Source organism: Ornithorhynchus anatinus, chromosome 14 (genome assembly GCF_004115215.2).
Source record: "Ornithorhynchus anatinus isolate Pmale09 chromosome 14, mOrnAna1.pri.v4, whole genome shotgun sequence".
Taxonomy (NCBI): domain Eukaryota; kingdom Metazoa; phylum Chordata; class Mammalia; order Monotremata; family Ornithorhynchidae; genus Ornithorhynchus; species Ornithorhynchus anatinus.
The window spans coordinates 42,365-63,749 of record NC_041741.1 but is presented as its reverse complement, the minus strand read 5'-3'; the positions used below and the strand labels follow the sequence as shown (position 1 = coordinate 63,749).

General features: G+C 48.1%; 1 protein-coding gene across 5 annotated transcripts in view; it reads left to right on the top strand.

The window, feature by feature from the left end:
- Window positions 1-21,385, top strand: part of SYNE2 (spectrin repeat containing nuclear envelope protein 2) — a 221,984-nt gene that overhangs the window by 185,181 nt on the left and 15,418 nt on the right. For all 5 annotated transcript variants that reach the window (XM_029078794.2, XM_029078793.2, XM_029078792.2 and 2 more), the window contains exons 98-105: window positions 1,455-1,613; window positions 3,306-3,472; window positions 10,094-10,256; window positions 13,383-13,570; window positions 14,593-14,743; window positions 15,410-15,592; window positions 16,832-16,969; window positions 20,226-20,420. In XM_029078794.2, coding sequence (XP_028934627.1) covers window positions 1,455-1,613; window positions 3,306-3,472; window positions 10,094-10,256; window positions 13,383-13,570; window positions 14,593-14,743; window positions 15,410-15,592; window positions 16,832-16,969; window positions 20,226-20,420 — 1,344 coding nt within the window. The remainder of the gene's footprint in view (window positions 1-1,454; window positions 1,614-3,305; window positions 3,473-10,093; window positions 10,257-13,382; window positions 13,571-14,592; window positions 14,744-15,409; window positions 15,593-16,831; window positions 16,970-20,225; window positions 20,421-21,385) is intronic.

Genomic DNA, 21,385 nt, shown 5'->3' with positions numbered 1-21,385 from the left:
GGATAAATGTAAAACTATATTCTGATCTCACTGTGAACAAAAGTCCCTTTTTCTCTGAATCCTCTGATGATTTTTCTTAATTAAGCCAGGTGAGCTTTAAAAATTCTGGTACTGAAAACTCCTTTCCACTGAACACGCAGTTTGTCAAGGTTAGGGCTCTCCAGGGTGGGCGCCTGGACGGGGCCCCTGTTCACACAGACACGTGCTCCCTCGGCAGATCCCAGCAGATCCTCACCCACTTCTCTGGCTTGCTCTGTGCCCACAGTTCAACAATTGCCCAGAAATGTGGAGGAGTAGTGTGGCCTAGTGGAAAAAGCCCAGGGTGGGACTCAGCCTGGGTACTAATCCCGGCTCTGCCAGTTGCCTGCTGTGTGGCCTTCGGCAAGTCGCTTGACTTCTCTCTGCCAGATTTCTCATCTATAAATAGGAGTTCATTGCCTGTTCTCCCTCCTATTTTGACTGAGAACCCCATTTGGGACAGGGACTGTGTCCAACCTGATTAAATTGTATCTACCCCAGTGCTTAGAACAGTGCTTGACACATAATAAGTGCTTAACAGATACCACAGTAATAAAGTGTTTGAATCCCAGAGAAGTGATTTGTGAAGTAAATGTTGCCCAGGTCGTGGAGTGTGATGACAGAGGTGTGTACTAGATTTGAACTGCACAATACCCAAGTGCCAGAACAAATATCAGGGCATATAAAAACCTATGATCCAGAATCTTTGGAAATAAAATTGAGATAGCATGCTGTTGGTGTACCCACTTTTACATTTTGATTAGAGTCATAAAAGTAATAGGAAAAGTGTTGAAGTAACATGTAGAGTATATATTTTAGAAAGTAGTAAAAATATTTACTAGGCTTCTTACTTGCAAATGAGTACCTTTTCATCATAACAACTATATTGTAATAATAACTGTGTTATTAAGCATTTACTATGTGCCAAGCACCCTGCTAAGTACTAGGGGAGTTACAATACGATCCCTGTCCCAAATGGGGTGCAGAGTGTAAGTAGGCAGGAGAAGAGGTATTGAATCCCCATTTTACAAATGGGGAAATGGAGCCAAAGAGAAGGTCACAGAGTAGGCAAGTATCAGAACTGGAATTAGTCTCCTGACTCTCAGTCCCAGGGTCTCTGCTGTAAGCTCTTCTTTTCCTCAATAGCTTCTTAATTGTATTGCTTCCTTAATGTATTATTTTTACTGCATTTGTCATGGTTGGAACTCTCTAGGCTAGTCCAAACTTTGCTGTGGTTTCTGTCCCCAAAAGCAAAATCTGAAAATTGGTTAAATTGCCGAGGATGATTATCTGGGATTAAAGTCTTTGTGATGAAGTCTGCCCTGGCGTTCCCTTGGCTCTCCCTGTGCCATCGTCATGCGTGTATTTGAGTGGACTGCTCACCCAGTTGGCCTCTGAGAGAGAATAAAAACAGCCTCCTCTGTGCTCTTCCCCAGGTATCTCTGCGGAAACAGGAGGTTGAGGACAGACTCAACACCTGGGCACTGTTCAGTGAGAAGAACACAGAGCTATGTGCCTGGCTGGTGCAGATGGAAAACAAAGTTTTACAGACGGCAGATATTAGCATTGAAGAGATGATTGAAAAATTACAAAAGGTAATCAAACCTCAAAACCTGCATCATCAGTCGATCAATTAATGGTATTTATTGAGTGCTTACTATATGCAGAGCAATGTACTATGTAGCACAGTCAGTCAGATGACTGGAATGTTTGAAGCCAGTTAGGCTTGGGATCTTGGCCTCTGTGTTGACTACAACCTGTAGTCTGGGTCCCGGTGTTCCCAAAATGCAGAGAACAAGCCAGTGGAAGGGGGCGGGAGTGATGATAGGGAACCGGTGGAGCTGCAGTACTGTGACACGGAGAGGTCAGCTCAGCCCGAGCTGCCTCCTCCCGCCGGAACTCCCTTCCTCTCTCACCTAGGCCCAAGGAACCTCTGGGAGACCACTTCCAGCACCAAGAGAGTCGGGGACCCCGCCTGGGGCAAGGGCCCCCTCCCTACTTCCCCAAATCATCCCAAGTCTTCAGCTTCCCTTTTCCCCCCAGATAATCTCTGAGCCTGGTGGAGGTAAACCAGCTGGAACAGGTGCAGTCCCCAGCAGGGTCGACCAGTCAACCATTCCGTGCAGAACACTGTACCAAGGGCTTGGGAGAGTACAGTACGTTAGAATTGGTAGACATGACCCATGCCCACAGGGAGCTTAGAATCTAGAGGGGACAGGATAGAGACAGCGACAGAACAGACACACAGGCATGCCCATGTCTCACTGCCTGCGCCACGCTCTTACCCCAGATTGTGTACATATGAGAGTGTCTGTGAACCCAGAGCTGTTTGGCTCTTAGTCCAGTGTTCTGCACCTGCGCATAGGCAGTGCTCAGTAAGTACCGTTGATCGATTGGTGAGCACATTCCTGTTTAGGATTCCTTTTTCATGAAGCTTCTCTGGGGCAGCTCTGACATCTCCCAGTGCCCTGCACTAGTTTCTGGGAGGGCACGTGGAAAAGGTTACCGGTAGCAGAAGTGTTAGGTAGGAACAGGGTTTTGGGCCATAACTAATGGAGTAATCGAATGGCGGGAGGGGTCCAGGAGGTGTGTGATGTGGGGGCTTCCTGGCAGGGATGTCCTACCCAGGACCCTAACCCTTTCCCCGGGCCATGCTGGCAGAGCTGGAGGCTTCCACCTCCGGCTCCTCCTTTGCTTGAAGACAAGACCGTGCTCCGTGAGGGAGTGGAGCGGAGAAATAGGGGGGTAGGGGAGAATGGAGCAGGAGAGTGGTGATTGGAACAGAAGAGTGGGGAGCGGAGCAGGGGAGGGGGGAGCAGAGCAGGGGAAATGCAGGAGCTCATGCAGGATTGTTAGAGGGCCCTTTCATGCCCCTTCCTGAGCTGCCCCTGCACCCTGAACTGAAATCGTGTTCTCCCAAGGCACTATAGTGAGCAGGGTGATTATCGAGTGCTTACAGGGTACAGAGCACTCACAGTACTAAGCACTTGGGATTCAGATGGTGGTCACAGTTCAGCCCAGGTGTCATTTTTAATTTGTTCAAGTTATTTGTATCCACTGGCAGATCACCTTTAAACCAGTTGAAAACTAAAGTTTTGGGCATGAAGTCATTTCTGTCCTCGTGGCATATTGCATGTCTGGAGGGCTGTTGTCCGGTTGCAAGATCTAAAGTCCATTTTGCAGGAGTTGGCGGGGGTGGCATGGGGGATGTGTGGGAGGAGTTGGTTACCCTAATCACTCAAAGAGAGGAATAACTACTCATAGTACCCTCTCAACATATTTGCCAGGACTGCGTGGAGGAAATCAACCTGTTTAGTGAGAACAAGCTTCATTTAAAGCAAATGGGAGAGCAGCTCCTGAAGGCCAGCAGCGCCGCTAGAGTCACGGAGATCGACGACAAACTGAATAAGATGAATGACCGCTGGCAGCATCTTTTCGATGTCATTGGATCAAGGTAAGAAAATGAATGACAAGGCTAATGGATTCCTGCTGCCAAGCCACTGTCCAGTAGTGTTACTGACGCCATCCCTGGTCATTGTGCTAGTGGGTCGATGACTGCTGTGGTTGGTCGAAGGGATGACCGACTCTCTCCTCCCATGTGATACCAAGAGGGGACTGAGGCAAACCGATCTCTTTATGCATTTGGACTTAGTGTTGAAGCGTTTCTGAATTTAAATGTATATTTCAAGTAAAATCAAGTGATTTTGATGGACTTTCCAGAGCTGGTAACTTAAGGTTTTTAAATAAAGCACCTTAAAGGAAGTACAGTTATTTGGTAGGGGGAGGGAGGGTTTTGATTGGACATAGCCCTATTTCTTGACAAAATTTGGGAAGAAACTTTAGGCCTCACAAGCTAAGTGAGTAATTTTTCAGATTTTTCAGATTGCAGATTTTCCCAGCCCAGCACCTCTCCTCCTCCTCCCTTTGTCTTGCCTGCTTTGAGAAATAATGTGGCCTAATGGAAAGAGCATGAGCATGGGAGCTGGAGGATTTGAGTTCTAATTCTAGCTCTGCTAGTTCCCTTCTTTGTGACCTTGGGCAAGTCACTTAACTTCTTGTGCCTCAGTTCCCTCATCTGCAAAATAGGTATTCAATCCTGTTCTCTTTGCTACTTGGACTGTGACCCCCCTGATTACTTATATCTACCGTGGCACTTAGCTTAGCATAGTACTTGGCACATAGTGCTTAAAAAAACACGATTATTACTATTATTTTATCATTATTGCCAGTCAGAGGAAGTGAAAAGGGGCCGGGGTGGGGGGGAGTGGAGGCTTGACCGAATTTGACCAAATTGAGATTTTTTTGGAATTTTTGTGCATTGAACTACCCTCGTTCTTTGGATCCCTCATTATTCTGGGATATATTTGTTTTATTTTATTTTGTTTTATTTATGGGGTTCAGAGTCTTATTCCCTATTACGGGATGAGGTAACTGAGCCAAAGAGAAGTGAAATGATTTGCTCAAGATCATACAGCAGGCAAGTGATGAGGCTGGGATTAGAACCCAGCTTCATCTGATTTCCAGGCTCGTGTACTATCCACTAGGCCATACCTGCTTCTCATTGACTGAAGGTATCTGATTTGAAGCCGACCCTGCCTTTGAGAAGTCACAGAGCAAGTGGCAGAGGCCCTCTGAGAGTGGCACAGGACCACAACAATATGAGCCAACCATCCTCACTACAAAGATCACATCAGAAGTCCCTGGGCCGAGTCCAGAGCCATTCCCAGAAAGCCGTGAATGTCGGTGGTATTGGGTGTGCGTCACTTCAGAACCTCTGTCTTCTTACCCTCCTTTGCATCCCCTCGTGGCTGTCCCTGCACTGCCCCACTTTCTCTCTGATCAGGTCAGGGCCACCCAGGAGAAAGATGGGTGTCAACCCAGTCTGGCCTCTGCCTGGTCCAGGCCCTCTGAATTTCAGCTGATGTGCAGAATTTCCAAGGAGAGTGATGGGGTGAGAATAATTATACTAGCAGTTGTGGTATCTGTTAAGCACTTATGTGCTGAGCACTGTACTAAGCACCGGGGTAGATAAAAGATAATTAGGTCAGACACTTTCCCTGCCCATACAGTGTTCGCAGTCTAAGTAGACCGGAGAACAGATATTTCATCCCTACTTTAGGGAGGAGGAAGCTGAGACAGAGAGAAGTTAAGTGACTTGCACAAGATGACATAGCAGGAAAGTGATGGGGCTGGAAATGGAGCTCAGGTCCTCTGACTCCCGGGTCCATGCTCTTTCCACCGGGCCACAATGCACTTCTGATGACGAAAGGGTCAGGGAACAGAACTTCAAAGAGAGGGCAAAGGCTTGATTGAACCACCAGCAGGATGGGGTAGGAGAGGGGTCGGGGGAAGATGTGTACATGTGTATGCACGTGTGTGTGAGTAAAGGGGGATATCTTAGAGAAAACGATGACAGCCTGCCTTCCCCGGTTTCTCCCAAGATCAGAGAGCCAGAGTGAGGGCTGCTGACGGTGGAACAGGTTCGTGAGCACAGTGGTGGACTCGTCTCCCCAAGGAGGGAGCCGCTTTCCGTAGTCCGAGGGCAGAGCGATGATTCCTCAGTCTCCCCCAGGGTCCCGGCTGCCCAAACGTTTGGCTGCTTTCTGGGCCGCTGGTTTTTCGGGGAAAGCAGGGGCCGGGTTGGGGGGGCACGGAATCCAACCCATTAGCCCTCATCGGTGTGCTCCTCACTTGAAAAATCTGAAATTCCTCTAAATAGATGTAGAGGTGAAGTGGAATGCCCCCGCCCCCTTGGAGTGAAATCCCTCCATTTACATTGGCTTCTGGGCGGTTTTAACACCGCAGTCGGGGAGCTTCAGAACAAAGCTTGGGTGTGTGGTGGTTGAGACAAGATTTGGAATTTTGGGTTATCGGAAGGGTGAAAAACAGATTAAAATTTCCAGTTGAACGGAGGAAGATTTCTCTCAGTGGTTCTCAGTCGTTCCCCCATTAAGAGGCACGATGGAGGAGGAGGAGGAGAAAGAGGAGGAGGAGATCTGGAGAGACTTTTATGGAAGATGTCGAACCAGTGAATAAATAGGGCACTTGAGGGGAGGGGCTTCCTGTTTCATGAGTGAGGTGGATGTACAGATGGTGGCTTGGAGCTTTGGGTCATAGCATCAGGAATGATTTTTTCCTGGAAACAGTAAGTGCCATTTCATCATCAGCCCTGAATATGGCCGGGGCATTGTTTTAGTTAAGATTACAGACTACTGATGTAGGTGCGTGTCGCGCGTATGTGTGTCGGTGTCTGTGTGTGTGTGTGTGTGTGTGTGTGTGTGTGTGTGTGTGTGTAGCCAGCATCCGCGGGGGATGGGCTCTGCAATGTCAGAATGTCTGCATGCTTGAGTGCCTGCAATTTGCTTTCTTACAACAAATAGAGGAGAGAATGGATTATGCTAGGTGGAAGATGCAGTTCTTTAGGCCACATAAATATGATTGGGTGAACATTAATTTAAATTTTCTGTATCTTTAGAGCCTGTGTCGCAACATGAGGATTTTCAGTCTTTAAACTAATTGGACATTATAATATAAAATGGCTTAATTCTTCTAATCATGCAAGATTTGCTTTGTTATGTTCAGAAGCCAGTAGCCACACAGGCAATTCATTTCCAGCCATTTCAGACCATGAAGGAACACAATTAAGTATTTACAGTTTCCAAAATACCCTTCATTGGGTTCTCCCTTTCGCAGAAGAATGAATGTCTAATGAGCAGAGATTTCACAATTTAATTTGAATTCATCATATTAAAGGGATTTAAAAGGCAGTTGGATTTATTGGATATGGTTGTGGTGCGGATTTTAAAATTTTATTTGAGAAATTTTGGTCACACTGCTTCCAAAATTTTTTCACCAAGAATATAATTAAGAACGTAAATGTCACATTATGCTTTGGACTTGTCTTGTGATCTCTCACTGGGTACCGGCGAACACTTTTTGAGGTACCTGCTTATTTCCTCCATGCAGCAGTGCCAGGGCCTGGGGAGTTCACCCTTACCCTACTCTGAGACTTCCCTTGACACAAGCACTTCATTCTGTGCACTTCGTGGTACTGATTTTCTTCTGTGGAAAATGCTCCTAAAATTTGGCATCCATTTCCCTACATTTCTTTCTTAAAATCCATTTTCTCCGAGTCTTCCTTGGAAAAAAGTGGACTTCTTTTTCTTTGCCTACCTTAGTTTTTCCTTTTCATCAGAGTCACAACCCACTTCCCTGGGTCTACTTAAGGAACATTTGCCACAGCAATGTTCACCAGATTAAAATATACCCCGGAAATTTTGCCCCGGTGTCCCTCCCCTTGCCCCTGGCTCTTCTGGTCCCCCCAACCTCCAGCTCCCCACCAATCTTTCCCCTGCCACAGAGATAGAGTACGTGTGTTTCTGCAAAGCCAGGTGCTGTCGGGCGGCTTCCCCCTGCCTGGATGTTGGTTTCTGATGAAGTGTCCTGGGGATTTTTCTTCTCGAGGGAAAGATTAATGAATCCTTGATAGGACTCGTTTAAAGGATGACAAAATGACGTATTCTTGCTGAACTACCCAACACACTAGATAATTAAATGAGTATGCCTGTGTGTAACAGAGTCAACAAATTCAGAATCAAGTGGGTTGGAGCCTTACATAAAGCTATGGTGAGAGGCAGAGATATTAGCAATGCCTAGAGATACCATATTTAGTTGTCCCTTTTTTTTATGTGTGCCAGAGCTGTTAGCGGGCCAACTTTTCTGCAAGGTGCATTATTTGGGGTGGAAAGTTTTCCCATAATAAACCAGAAGGCAAAGTGTTGCACTTTTCTGGGATTGGAATTTTAAGTCTCTTGTAGAGCAGTCAATCAATCAGTGGGATTTCTTGGGCTCTTCCTGTGTACAGAACACTGTATTGAGCTCTTGGGGGAGTACAGTAGAGTCGGTAGATGCAATCCCAGCCCTCAAGGAGCTTACGGTCTACTGTGTGCAGAGCAATGTTCTGACCACTGGGGAGAACTGTCAGTACCGATTTGGAAGCGGTGTTTCCGAGAGCAGTGCAGCGAGGTTGCCAATCGGTAGTATTTATTGAATGCTTTCTGTGTGCAGGGCACCCTACTAAACCCTCGAGAGAGTACAGACTTGGTAGTCACGTTTCTTAGGGCTTCTGGGGCCAAGCATTATCCAGCCCCCGGAGCCTGTGGGATGGAGCTGGGGGATTTTTCTGCTGTGCCGTCTGGACACCTCTGAGGCCGGGCATATTTGGCTCCTGAGGCCCCTCTTCTCCTCCCCGTCCCCCTCCCAATAGATGCCACCACAGAGCCTAGTAACTTGCTCCCCGCCTCCTCCCTCCGGCCCTTCCCCCACCCCATACACAGTCACTTCACCTGGCCTCCTGAATAGCCTTTCTGGATTCAGACACTTGACCCCCAGGGAATGCTGTTAGAGGAGAAAACCTCATCCACAGCCCAGGATCCTGCCCCTTGCTGCAGCTCAGGCCTTTTGTTGCCTTTGTTCCCTTCTTCCTTGAGTTAATGTTTCATTCTCTTCCTTTTCTTAGCAGTGACAAAAGGGCTGAGGCTCTTGGAGCTTGGGGAGGATTAGGCAGCTGTGCCGAGGAAAGTGCAGCTGTTTAGGGCCCCGCTCCAGCCACAGGCTCCCAGAACGTGCCCTCTTTGCCTGCTGGTTCTATGCTAACAATTGCCGGGAGGGCCGGCGGGTGGGCAGACAGGCACCCAATCTGATCCCGTAATGCTCTGCACAACAGCCGTCCAGACTGCTTCCCTGCTAACCACAGACCGGCCAAAAGAAACGCTGAGGCTGCGGGCTCCGCCTGCCCACGCCAAAGAGAAATTGTCCCAGGAGAAGATCACTGGAGCTAGGTTGAACTGAGGCTCGGTGGCCACTCTCAACTAGAACATACCAAGGGGGGTTTAGAAGATGCTGTCAGGAGGGAGGTGTGTTGGTAGACAGGGCTTTATTGGTGCCACCCCAGGAAGGAGGGTTCTTTTCAAAACTGGGCACACAAGACCTGAGGGGGTGAGAAATGGGATGATAACTGCCTCCCCGTACCTACAGAGGTGTGATGAGAGCTGCCGATCTTCCAGATGGAATGATATTTTAGAAAATTAAAAATTGAGATGCAAACCCTCGGGGTCAATATTACTACCAGCAGAGAGAGCGGGGGATGATCTTTACAAATTTAACTTCCACATGTACACTCTTTCCCTGTGCTTTGTACAGTGTTCTGCCCACAGTAAGTGCTTAAATCTTATTACCACTGCTAGTACTGTAAGCTTTTTGAGGTCGGGTCGCATGTCTACCAACTCTGCTATATTGTACTTGGCCAAGAGCTTAGTACAAGTGTTCTGCAAGCGCTCAATCAATACAATTGACTAATTCAGGGGGAGCGAGCACCCTCCAAGCTTCACTCCTCTCTCACCAGGGGGGTGTGGGGAAACAGCGCACGGGAAGGGGTGGGCCCTACAGCCTGCTGGGGCCCTAGAGTCTCCCGCTCCCCACCTCACAACCACCCACTGGCAAGCCTGAAAACTGCTCCCTGTGACCCTTATCTGGCACTGGCTAGTGTTGTTTAATTGCTGTCCTTTGTTGTTTTCATTATTTTAGATGTGGGCCCCGTATGGGCCCTCGTCTGATTTATCTTCCACTGAACTCTTTCCTAGTGCTTTCTTGTCAGAGTGCTCTACGTAAAGTAGGTGCTCAGTAAATACTGTCAAATGAATGACGACAATGCCTGGGCCCAGGGACCTGTGAGATGTGGAAGAATTCGGGCAGTACCGGGAGAAGGTGGTCACAGGGCATCAGCTGCCTGCTGCTGCTCTCTCATCTGCTGCTGTCTCCCCTGCTGCCTGCGTGACTGCACCTGCCTTATCAGTCTCCGTGGAGTCACTCCTCAACCAGTGACCAATGACAACTATTTCTCCTGGCCTGGAAGGGTTAATACCCTTCCAAGGCTCCTGGTTTCTTCCCAGCGTCCTCTTGTTCTTGTCTGATCTTGCCCGACAAGAATTGGCTGGCAGAGGACCTTCCTGGCCCCCTCTTGGTGCATTGAGTGTGGGCCACGTTACATCGCTTCTTTTTCTTCCACTGCGTTTAGGGTGAAGAAGTTGAAGGAGACCTTTGCCTTCATTCAGCAGTTGGACAGGAACATGAGCAGCTTGCGCACCTGGCTGGCTCGGGTGGAGTCGGAGTTATCTAAGCCTGTGGTTTACGACATCTGCGACGATCAGGAGATCCAGAGGAGGCTCGCCGAGCAGCAGGTGGGAGATCATCACCACCGGCTCACAGGAGAGATGGTTTTGGCTCCTCGTTTGTCACCTTTTATTTCCAGTACAATGAGTATTTTCATACTTGGTTATCCCTTTCTTTCCAGAGGTTGTTTTCCTCTCCTATAACATTTTTCACCATGGTGCATTTTTCTCCATCATCTATGTCGATCCGTGAAATTCGAGTGCTTACTGTGTACAGAGCATTGCACTAAGCACTTGGGAAAGTACATTTCTTACCCACAAGGAGCTTCCAGTCTAGAGAGGGAGGTGAACATTAGAATAAATTATAGATGGGGGAAAGGAAGAATAAAAGGATATATAGGAAGGTGCCTTGGGGCTGGGGTGAGGATCCAAGCACATGAGGGATATACAGCCAAGTGCATACGTGATGGAGAGGGGAGGGTGGGTAGGGGAAATGAGGGCTTGGTCAGGAAAGGCTTCTTGGGGGAGATGTGATTTTTTGGAGGGTTTTGAAGGTGGGTAGCATAGTGATCTGTTGTCTATAAAGAGAGAGTTCCAGGCAAGAGGGAGGAAGTGGGCCGGGGTGAGCAGCGAGATTGATGAGATCTAGATGCAGAGAGTAAGTTGGCATTAGAGGTGTGAGGTGTGAGAGCTGGGTTGTAGTAGGAGATTGTTGAGGTAAAATAGGTGGGGGAAAACAGACTGTGTGCCTTAAAGCACAAGGTAGGGAGTCTTATGTTTGTGGAGGTGGATGAGCAGCCATTGGAGGCTTTTGAGGACTGGGAAAATATAGACTAAATTTTTTTTTTTTTAACAAAAATGATCTGGGCAGCTGAATGAAGTGTGGACTAGAGACTGGAAGCAGGGAGATCAGTGAGGAGGCTGTTGTGGTAGTCAAGGGTTATGTTAAGTTGATAAATGCTTGGGTCAGCATTGGTTGGAGAGGAAAGAGTGGATTCTGGAGGTGTTTTGAAGGTGAAACCAACAGGATTTGGTGACAGATTAATGTGTGATTTGGATGAGAGGGATGAGTCCAAAAAAATGCCTAGGTTCCAGACTCATGAGACGGAAGTGTCTGCTTCTCCCCAGGCCCCGGTACCTGGGGCATCTTCTGAGGAGTTCAGAGAGCTTAATACCGCTGCCTTCGCCCCGTTGCAGGCTCTAGCTCCACGAAATTCTCCCCTCCCATCCTTTCCCCTCCCCTCCCAAAAAAGGGGGGCGGCAGCAAGGATAGATAGGAAAGGGAACCCAGATGCCCAGTACGGCCTCCCGCCATCCTGAAATGTAGATGATAGGTGGCAAAAATAAGATTTAAATAGAGCCCCTATTTTGATCTCCCAGGAATAAATCTCATATTTTTAAGGTCAGGACCACTAGTAGGGAAAATTCTTTATGTGCATTGTCAGAACTTTGAAGTGGATTTCTACAAAAAGATAGTTATTACTTTTTCCCAAATCCCTTTTTTTAATTATTATTACTTCATTTACTCTGTTTCTAGGTTAGTCCGTTTCTCAAACCAATTAGGATCAGCAACTGTGATTGCGTTATGATCCAGCCATAGTAATTTGGGTATAAGTGTTCTTAGATGAACTCCAGGTGAACCAATTGCACACACTGGGTATTGGCCCAAAGACAGAGCCCAAAGAAGGACGAGGCTGAAAAGATTCACTGCTTGTCGGCAATCAGTGGGAAGCAGGATGGCCCAAGGGAAAGAGCCCAGGAGTCCAAGGCCCTGGGTTCTATTTTACTTGCTTTGTGACCCTGGTCAGGTCACTTAACCTCTCTGTGCTTCAGTTCCCTCATCTGCAGAATGGGGATTCAATCCCTGTTCTCCCTCCTGCCTAGATTTTGAGACCCACATGGGACCTCATTATCTTGTATTTGCCCCAGCGCTTAGTACAGTGCTTGGCACATACTAAGCACTTCACAAATTCCACAATTATTATTATTATTATGAAGAATTTTAGTGAAATTATAAAGGCAACTGCTGGAACAGATACCATACTTATCATATTGTGTTTTTAAAATTTGGTAAAGATGCATATCTCATTGGCTCAGGTAGATAGAGAAGCAGCGTGGCTCAGTGGAAAGAACACAGGCTTGGGAGTCAGAGGTCATGGGTTCGAATGCCGGCTTCCCCACTTGTCAGCTGTGTGACCTTGGGCAAGTCACTTAACTTCTCTGTGCCCCAGTTATCTCATCTGTAAAATGGGGATTAAGGCTGTGAGCCTCATGTGGGACAACTTGATTACCCTGTATCTACCCCAGCGCTTAGAATAGTGCTCTGCACATAGTAAGCACTTAACAAATACCAACATTATTATTATTATATGTGACGAGCCAGTGAATGTTCCGTGGCCAAGTAAGAATTTTTGCTGCGGTCCCCGAAGTGTTTACGTATGGATCTGCCAGCCTGTCCTTTGCTCTCCTTTTTTGGTAGCCCAGAAACTTCAGTCATGCAGACCGTGATGTTTTGCTAGTTCTCAAGCTATGTTGCCTAAGGAAATCAGTAGTCTACAAGTAATTCAAGTAGTCTACAAATAGCAGCCTGTATCGAGCACTCGCTGGATGCAGTGCATTGTACTGAACATTTGGGAAGTAACAAACCAAGCAGCGGCACGTGTTCCCTCTTTGCAAGAAAGGGGGAGACGATTACGCAGCGTGAAAGCAGTGTGGCCTAGTGGAAAGGGCACGGGCTTGGGAGTCAAAGGATGTGGGTTCTAATCCTGGCTCTTTAACATGTCTGCAGTGTGATCTCGGGCAAGTCACTGTGCCTCAGTTATCTCATCTGTAAAATGGGGATGAAAACTGTGAGCCCCATGTGGGTCAGGTACTCTGTCCAACCTGATTAGCTTGTATCTATGCCAGTGCTTAGAACAGAGTTTGGCATATTGTCAGCACTTAACAAATACCACAATTATTATTACTAATTATTATTATCATTATTATTATTCTCTTTCCCCATTCTCTAAATTGGCTTCCTCTTGCTTCCAGGGAAAATTTAGGGTGCTTATTTTTATTTATAAAAACCCCATGTCTTGATTCCTGGATGTTTAAATCCCTGATTATTGTATTGACACACTCTGCTTCCATGACCCATTGGATAATGGTATTTCTGAAAACTAGACAGCTTCTTTTATTCTCTTGTCCTTTCAGGACCTGCAGCGAGACATTGAGCAGCACAGTGCAGGGGTGGAGTCCGTGTTTAGTCTCTGTGACATCCTGCTGCACGACCCGGACGCATGTGCTAACGAGACAGAGTGCGACTCTATTCAGCAGACGACGAGAAGTCTAGACCGACGCTGGAGAAACATCTGCGCCATGTCAATGGAGCGGCGCTTGAAGTAAGGATGTTGAGATTGCGGTCTTCAGTCGGGCAATCATATTTACTGAGCATTTACTGTGTGCAGAACACTGTACTAAGCCCTTGGGAGAGTACAGTATAAATTAACAGACCTATTCCCTGCCCACAACAAGCTTACAGTCTGCATTATTTTATTCTCGCCAGTACCCCAACAGAGGGCGGGAAGTCCAAATCTCTCTTGGGGCTCCTCTTTATGCAGCCGCTTGCCCACGATCTTGTTCAACCTTTCCCTGCGGGTCCCTAGATCCGTCTCTCCCACCACTCGTGCCACGGCTCCTCCTTTCCTGTCTTCTCCCTCAATTATTCAGTAAGTCAGTGGTATTTATGGAGCACTTACTTTGTGCAGAGCACCATACTAAGCACTTGGGAGAGTCCAATATAACAGTTGTTAGATTCCCTGCCTACAATAAGCTTACAAGCTACATTAGTTGCTTTCATGATTCGAGTCTGCAGTAGTGACCGGCTCCTCCGATGGTCTCAGCGAGTTCACTCACTTTCTGAAATTTCTGGCCTACTACGGTGCAGGGGCACTTAGGCACTGGGAAAAATAGAGCCAGTACAGAAATTGAAGGTGCTTTTATGTAAACCCAACTAGCCCAAGGATGATGTTGAGATTTTTCAGTGAGGTGGCTAGTTCTCGTTCCTCTCTTCTCCCTGTTGGTATACATGTACCCAATCCAGGGAAAACAGCCCAGAATCCCCCTAATCTAATCCAGCCTTTACCACTGTCTCCCTCTGGAATATCTGCCGATTCCGGCCTCCTTCTCGGCGGCTTTGGAAGGATGAATGCAAAGCCGATGGGGCGGAGCTGTTCGAGAAAAAGATGTGGTCCATCAGAGGGTGCAGATTGCTCTTCTGGTCTGGGAGCACTGGGAACCGGAGCACAAATGGGTGTGGGCTTTGTGCCAGACAGGATTTGAGGTGAAAGGAAGGAGAGCGCATTGCAATCCAAGAAAACAAAAAGGGACTCTTCTTTCTTGAGCTGAGGTTTCCTTTCCCCAGAATTGAGGAAACATGGCGACTGTGGCAGAAATTTTTGGACGACTGTTCTCGCTTTGAAGACTGGCTGCAATCAGCAGAAAGGACATCAGCCTTGCCGAACTCTTCAGAAGTGTTGTACACCAATGCTAAGGAGGAGCTGAAGAAATTTGAGGTGAAAATCTTTTCACTGTGAGGAAACTTCAGTGAGTTTAGCACTAGCATTTATTGAGTGCTTCCTGTGTGCAAAACACTGAAGTAAGCGCTGGGAAAGAATACCTGGGGGGAGAATTAGATATAGTTCCTGACTCTCAAGGGACTTTCCATTTAAAAAACAGATTACTACTGTAGATCACTACTAGCTACTGCAATAGCATGCAGTCCAAGCCTTCTATAAGTTAATGATAAAAACTGAATATTAGAGAGGGTGGGAGGGAGGAAAGAAGGATTGGGGAGGAATCCCTGCTTCTCTTGGGAGTCACTGAATTTTATTATGATGGTATTAATGAGTGCTTGCTTAGCACTGGGGCAGAGCTACAAGAAACAGCTCATAGTCTGAGGGAGCACATTAGGAAAATAAAAATGTTGTACAAAAAGGGGAGAAAAGAATCCCCCAAAAATGTTTGTTTCAAGCTGGCAAGTGTGACCAGGAACTTGCCCCATAAGCAACACTAGAATGGTGGGACAGGAGAGAAGCAGCATGCGGGGTGGGGGAACGGGCCCAGGTTCTTTCCCCGTCGGGAGCAATTCCCCACAGGTGACTCTGCACGTGAGCTGCCTATTCTCGGCAAAGCCGTTTCTCACCACATCACGGCGGGGGCGGGCCATATTTTCCCCACAGGCTTTTCAGCGTCAAATTCATGAACGGCTCACCCAGCTGGAGCTCATCAACAAGCAGTATCGGCGCCTGGCCCGTGAGAACCGCACCGACTCCGCCAGCAAACTCAAACAGAGGGTCCACGAGGGCAACCGACGCTGGGATGGCCTCCAGAAGCGGGTCGCTGCCATTCTGCGCAGGCTCAGGGTAACTTCCCCAACCTCTTCTCAGTCCAGGGGACCCTAGCCGGGCCCGGCCTTCCTGGGAACAAGCACCACGGTCGGGAAAATCCAGCGGGTGGGAGTAGCGGTTGTGGTCGCGATTATTGAGTGGCCAATGGGTGCAATGCCCCATACATACTGAATACTTTCCCTGTCACAAGGAGCGGAGCTGGCACCAAAACCGTAACAGACAGTAAAAGGTTGTGTGAAACTTGCTGTAAACTGACCCACCAAAGGTCATTCCAATGCATAGATGAGAAGTGCTTTCTGGGGTCAGTAGATAGAGCCCAGAAACTGGATCTGTGGTCTAAAGTATTCAGTATTCAAGATTTCTGCATAATAATTATGATATTTAGGTGTTTACAATGTGCCCAGCACTCTGCTGAGTTGCAATCAGATTCACCATCCTGGAGGGAAGGAGAATAGATATTTAATTCCCATTTTACAGGGGAGGAAACTAAGACAAAAAAAAGAGGCAAGTGATATGCCCAAGGTCACAAAGCAGGCCAGTGGTGGAGCCATGAATCTCCTGACTTCCAGTCCTGTGCTCTCTCCACTAGGCCATGCTCCTTGTGAATATTATCCAAGCACATGAAGCCAGAAATGTGTGCTGGACATTATGCACGTCACAGAGCAGTTGAGCCAGTGTAACTTGTAAAGTCTCAAACTGATCAATCCATCAATCAGTGTTATTAATTGAATGCTTCCAGCATGCACAGCACCGTAGTAAGTGCTTGGGAATGTACAGTACAGCAGAGCCGGTGACACGTTCCCTGCCCACAAGGAGCTTGCCTTGTCGATGAGTCCTGATAAGCACTCTTGTATGTTTGGAATTAATCTCAGTTATTTTCATTTTGCTCTTTTTCATTGATGGAAAGATGGACAGGTCAGTTTGCAAGGTGTACCCTTTCCCTGAATTGGAAAAGAGCCATCGATGATTTCCTTATGCTCCTTATTTCTTTCAAAGAGTCACCTGGACCTTCAGTTATCCAATGAATTGGGTGACATTGTTCATTGGCAGACACTGCATTCCTTGTTTGCACTCCATTTTTCTCTCAAGAAAGGCATTCATAACTAGATTAGTGAAACATTTTATGGGATTGGCCCTGAGATGAAGGCCCTCCAGACAGAATTTGATTCTGGTGCCTTGTGGGAATTCGTGATTTAAAAAACACTGACTCCATCTGAAGCGAAATGTGAATCCTTGTTCTCTTCCCGTTTTCAGCACTTCACCAATCAAAGAGAGGAGTTTGAAGGGACCAGGGAGAGCATTTTGGTGTGGCTCACCGAAATGGACCTTCAGCTAACAAACGTGGAGCATTTCTCTGCAAGTGACGCGGTGGAAAAAATGCGCCAACTCAATGTAAGTGCCGCTTGATTAGATGCAGCACGCGATAGTCCCCAGCAGAATCCAACTCTCCATCCAGTGTGGCCTGCATGCAGTCCAGCCAGAAAGGCACAGATTTTCACTAGACGCTCTGGCTGGAATGAGTCGGCAGAGATGGGGAGTTCTCTGCCCAGGAGCGGAGCGTCTCAGGCTTGGAAGAACTGTTGTGCATGTGGCATTGGGCCAGGGAGCGCTGCCACATGGGCTTCCACGATGCGGGTTCTGCAAGATTGCCATCCCTGCTCTCTGGGAGAATGGGGTGAAGTGAAAAAGTGCTGAACTGGAAGTGGGGGACTCGGGTTTTATATCTGGCTCTTTCCAGACTTGCCGGGGAGATATGGTACTTGCTTTCAGTCAGTGGCTCCAATTAATTAATGTACGGTATTTAAGCGCTTTCTCTGTTTCAGGCATAGTTTTAAGTGCTGCGACACAGTTCTTGTCCCACATGGGATTCACAGACTAAGTTAGGAGGGAGAGCAGGCAGTGATTGGCCACCTCCAGAAGAGCACTCACTCTGTGACCACTGTTGCCTTTTTGGGTGCCACAGTTCATTCATTCATTCATTCATTCAATAGTATTTATTGAGCGCTTACTATGTGCAGAGCACTGTACTAAGCGCTTGGAATGAACAAGTCGGCAACAGATAGAGACAGTCCCTGCCGTTTGACGGGCTTACAGTCTAATCGGGGGAGACGGACAGACAAGAACAATGGCAATAAATAGAGTCAAGGGGAAGAACATCTCGTAAAAACAATGGCAACTAAATAGAATCAAGGCGATGTACAATTCATTAACAAAATAAATAGGGTAATGAAAATATATACAGTTGAGCGGACGAGTACAGTGCTGTGGGGATGGGAAGGGAGAGGTGGAGGAGCAGAGGGAAAAGGGGAAAAAGAGGGTTTAGCTGCGGAGAGGTAAAGGGGGAGTGGCAGAGGGAGTAGAGGGAGAAGAGCAGCTCAGTCTGGGAAGGCCTCTTGGAGGAGGTGAGTTTTAAGTAGGGTTTTGAAGAGGGGAAGAGAATCAGTTTGGCGGAGGTGAGGAGGGAGGGCGTTTCGGGACCGCGGGAGGACGTGGCCCGGGGGTCGACAGCGGGATAGGCGAGACCGAGGGATGGTGAGGAGGTGGGCGGCGGAGGAGCGGAGCGTGCGGGGTGGGCGGTAGAAAGAGAGAAGGGAGAAGAGGTAGGAAGGGGCAAGGTGATGTAGAGCCTTGAAGCCTAGAGTGAGGAGTTTTTGTTTGGAGCGGAGGTTGATAGGCAACCAACACTGATAGACAACAGTGTGAGGGGGAAGGAATGGATTTGCAGTTGCTGGAGGTGACAGCCTCCCACCTCTCTCCGCCCACCACCCCAGGACCTGTTACACTGGGTCTAGCTGGCAGATACCCTGGAGGGTCAGAAGCAGAGAAGAACAGGACCCTCCCTCCCCCCGAACCTGTTTCCTGGGCATGATGAAGATTTGGTGCCACTGATTTTGCTGCCTTCAAGGGACCCAGAAGAGGCTGAAATGATGATGATGATGATGATGATAATGACATCTTTCATCAGGAATATGGAGACATCGGGGTTTAGGACTGAGACCCTGCGTGCAGGAATTGATTATAGGGCTAGTGGTTTGCCCAACCCCATTCACACTCTCTTGCCCTTGTCAGTCGTGCTCCCTCTGGGGCACCGAGAGTCACACAGGGTGCAGCGGGCAGCGAGGTGCCTGCCGAGGGCTTTCTGTCCAGGTCCTGTTTGCAACCAGTGAGCCCTTCACTGGACACAGCACTGTGACCCTGCAGGCAGCTGCACACTGGAAGCTGCTGTGGTCTCCCCAGCTCCTCTTAGTTCATTTTCAGGATTTCTGCTGGGCCTGTCCACCGGGCGGAATGCCAACGTGGTTCTCCAGTCATAAGCTTTCATCGCCGATGGCCCGACCCCAGCAGACAGGACCAGGACAAGAGTTCAGGTGTCTCCGTTCCCACAGCTGCACCCTTTTCCCTGGAACAGTAGCTTCAGTCCCCGGGAGGCCAGGGCAATGTACTGGAGAAGTGGTTTGAAGGGCCTGTGCTCCAGCTTCACGGATCCCTGTCCCCCCGTTAGCCCCGCTACAGCTCACGTTGTAGAAAGCAAGGTTCGTGGCAGGATTGCATAGGTCACTCTAGGAATCTGTTCAGCGTCAGAGCATTTCTCCTGCCTACAAAGTCCAGAGACTGCCCCATTTCTGGCTGAGACCTGTCTGGGAACAGTAAGGAAGGAGAAAAGATTCCTTAGAAATGTTCCCAGAGCTAGACCTAGAGAACTCTGCAGTAGTGACCTAGCAGGGTGACTTTAAAAAAAGAAAAACAGCCTCCTTCCTCCCTTTGTCCAAGCCTTCGTTTAGCCTCTCTAGTTAATGCACAGACTACTAGCACGTAGTCGGTTCCTTGACTGAGGTTCTTGGTCGTGGAATCTTTTGGCTATATACAATGATTTCATCCTTGGCCTAGACACTTGAGGATGGGTTCACCTAAAAAAAGTGAACGAGTCCTTAGATGTGAGCGAGTCCCCAGCCCATGTGCGGTCTCTCCCTGGCGCTGGCCTGTTTTGGGTTGCATTTTCTCATGAAGACCCCAGGAGGTGATCAAGACAGTGCAGGGGTGCAGGGGGAGGATGGGGAGATTTGCTGCTGTCTTGGGGTGGTTGTTTTTGGGGGAGTCTGGGGAGTTCATTTGACATGAGTCAACTCCTGGGAGTAGAGCTAGCTGTTCTATTTTTTCAACTCTGCTGTGACCTTGGCCAAGTCACTTGACTACTCTGTGCCTCAGTTACCTCATCTTTAAAATGGGGATTAAAGATTGTGAGCCCCATGTGGGAAATGGACTGCGTCCAACCTGATTACTATGTTTCTATCCCAGCACTTAGAACAGTGCTTGGCACGTCGTAAGCACCTAACAAATACCATTAAAAAAAAAGGGTGCCACATGATCCCCGTAGAGCTTCTGGGCTCAGTGAATCATGGGAATGCGATCATGGCTTTATACCCAATGGGAAATTGAGTCCGACTCGCTTCACGGTGCATTTTCAAACTAATCTGTTGGCAAGTCTTGCGATTGGAAATGCTGGCGTCTAGTCATTTTCTGATCCGTCTCTTACGAAGACCACCCGGGTGTTGTGTATGGGAAGGAAGGACATGGTGGTGAGATCGCTTGCCAGGTCAGAGGGGAGTGGTAAGGTGAAGCAATCCTTTCTCTCTCATTGTGCCAATAGGGTTTCCAGCAGGAAATAACATTAAACACCAACAAAATCGATCAGTTAATAGTGTTTGGCGAACAGCTGATTCAGAAGAGTGAACCGATGGATGCTGTTGTGATTGAAGACGAACTGGAAGAGCTACACCGATACTGCCAGGAGGTCTTTGGACGGGTGTCCCGATTCTACCGGAGGCTGACCTTTAGGCATCCAGTAAGAAAGCCATCATTTTATCTTTAAAGATTTCCAGGCTAATTCATGAACAACCAATCAGTCAGTAGGATTTAGTGAACACTTACTGTGGTCAGGGCGAAAGTGCAGGCATCTCCATTCCCACAGCCGCACCCTTTTCCCTGGAACAACAGCCGAAGTCGGCTTCAGTAGTCACCCGGAGGCCAGGGCGACATACCGGGGAAGTGGTTTGAAGGGCCTGTGCTCTGGCCTCACGGAACTCTGTCCCCCTGTTAGTTCCTCTACAGCTCTTGTTGTAGAAAGAAAGGTTCTTTCTTTCTGGTGAGAGAGTACAATGCAGGAGTAGTGGAACACAATCCTTGCCCACAGGAAGCTTTCATACTGAAGGGGGAGATGGATATGTATATGTGCTGTGGTTTTGGAGGAGGGGTGAATATCAAAGTACATAAGGAGTACCACCCGTTCATAGATGATGCAGAGGGAAGGGTGAGTTGGGTGGGGAAATGAGGGGTTAGTCAAGGAAAGCCTTGGGGAGGAAGATAGGATTATAGTAGGGGATTGAAGATGGGGAGAGTCATGGTTTGTCAGATACAAAAGGGGAGGGAGTTCCAGGCCAGAAGGAGGATGTGAGCATGGGGTTGGTGGTGAGATGGTCGAAATTGAGGTACAAGGAGTATTTTGACATTAGAGGAGCAAAGTGTGCAGGCTGGGGGGGGTAGTAGGAAATCAGGGAGGTAAGGTAGGAAGGAGAGGATTGATTGAATGTTTTAGCACCGATGGTAAGGACTTTCTGTTTGATGCGGAGGTGGATGGATAACCACCGGAGGTTTTTGAGAACTGGAGAGATATGGATTGAATGGTTTTTCGGAAAAAGTGATCCGGCTGTACAGTGAAGTATGGACTAGAGGGGAGAGAGAGAGAGGAGGTGGGGGTGTCAGCAAGGAGGCTGAGACAGTAGTCATAGTAGGATAGGATAGGACAAGAAT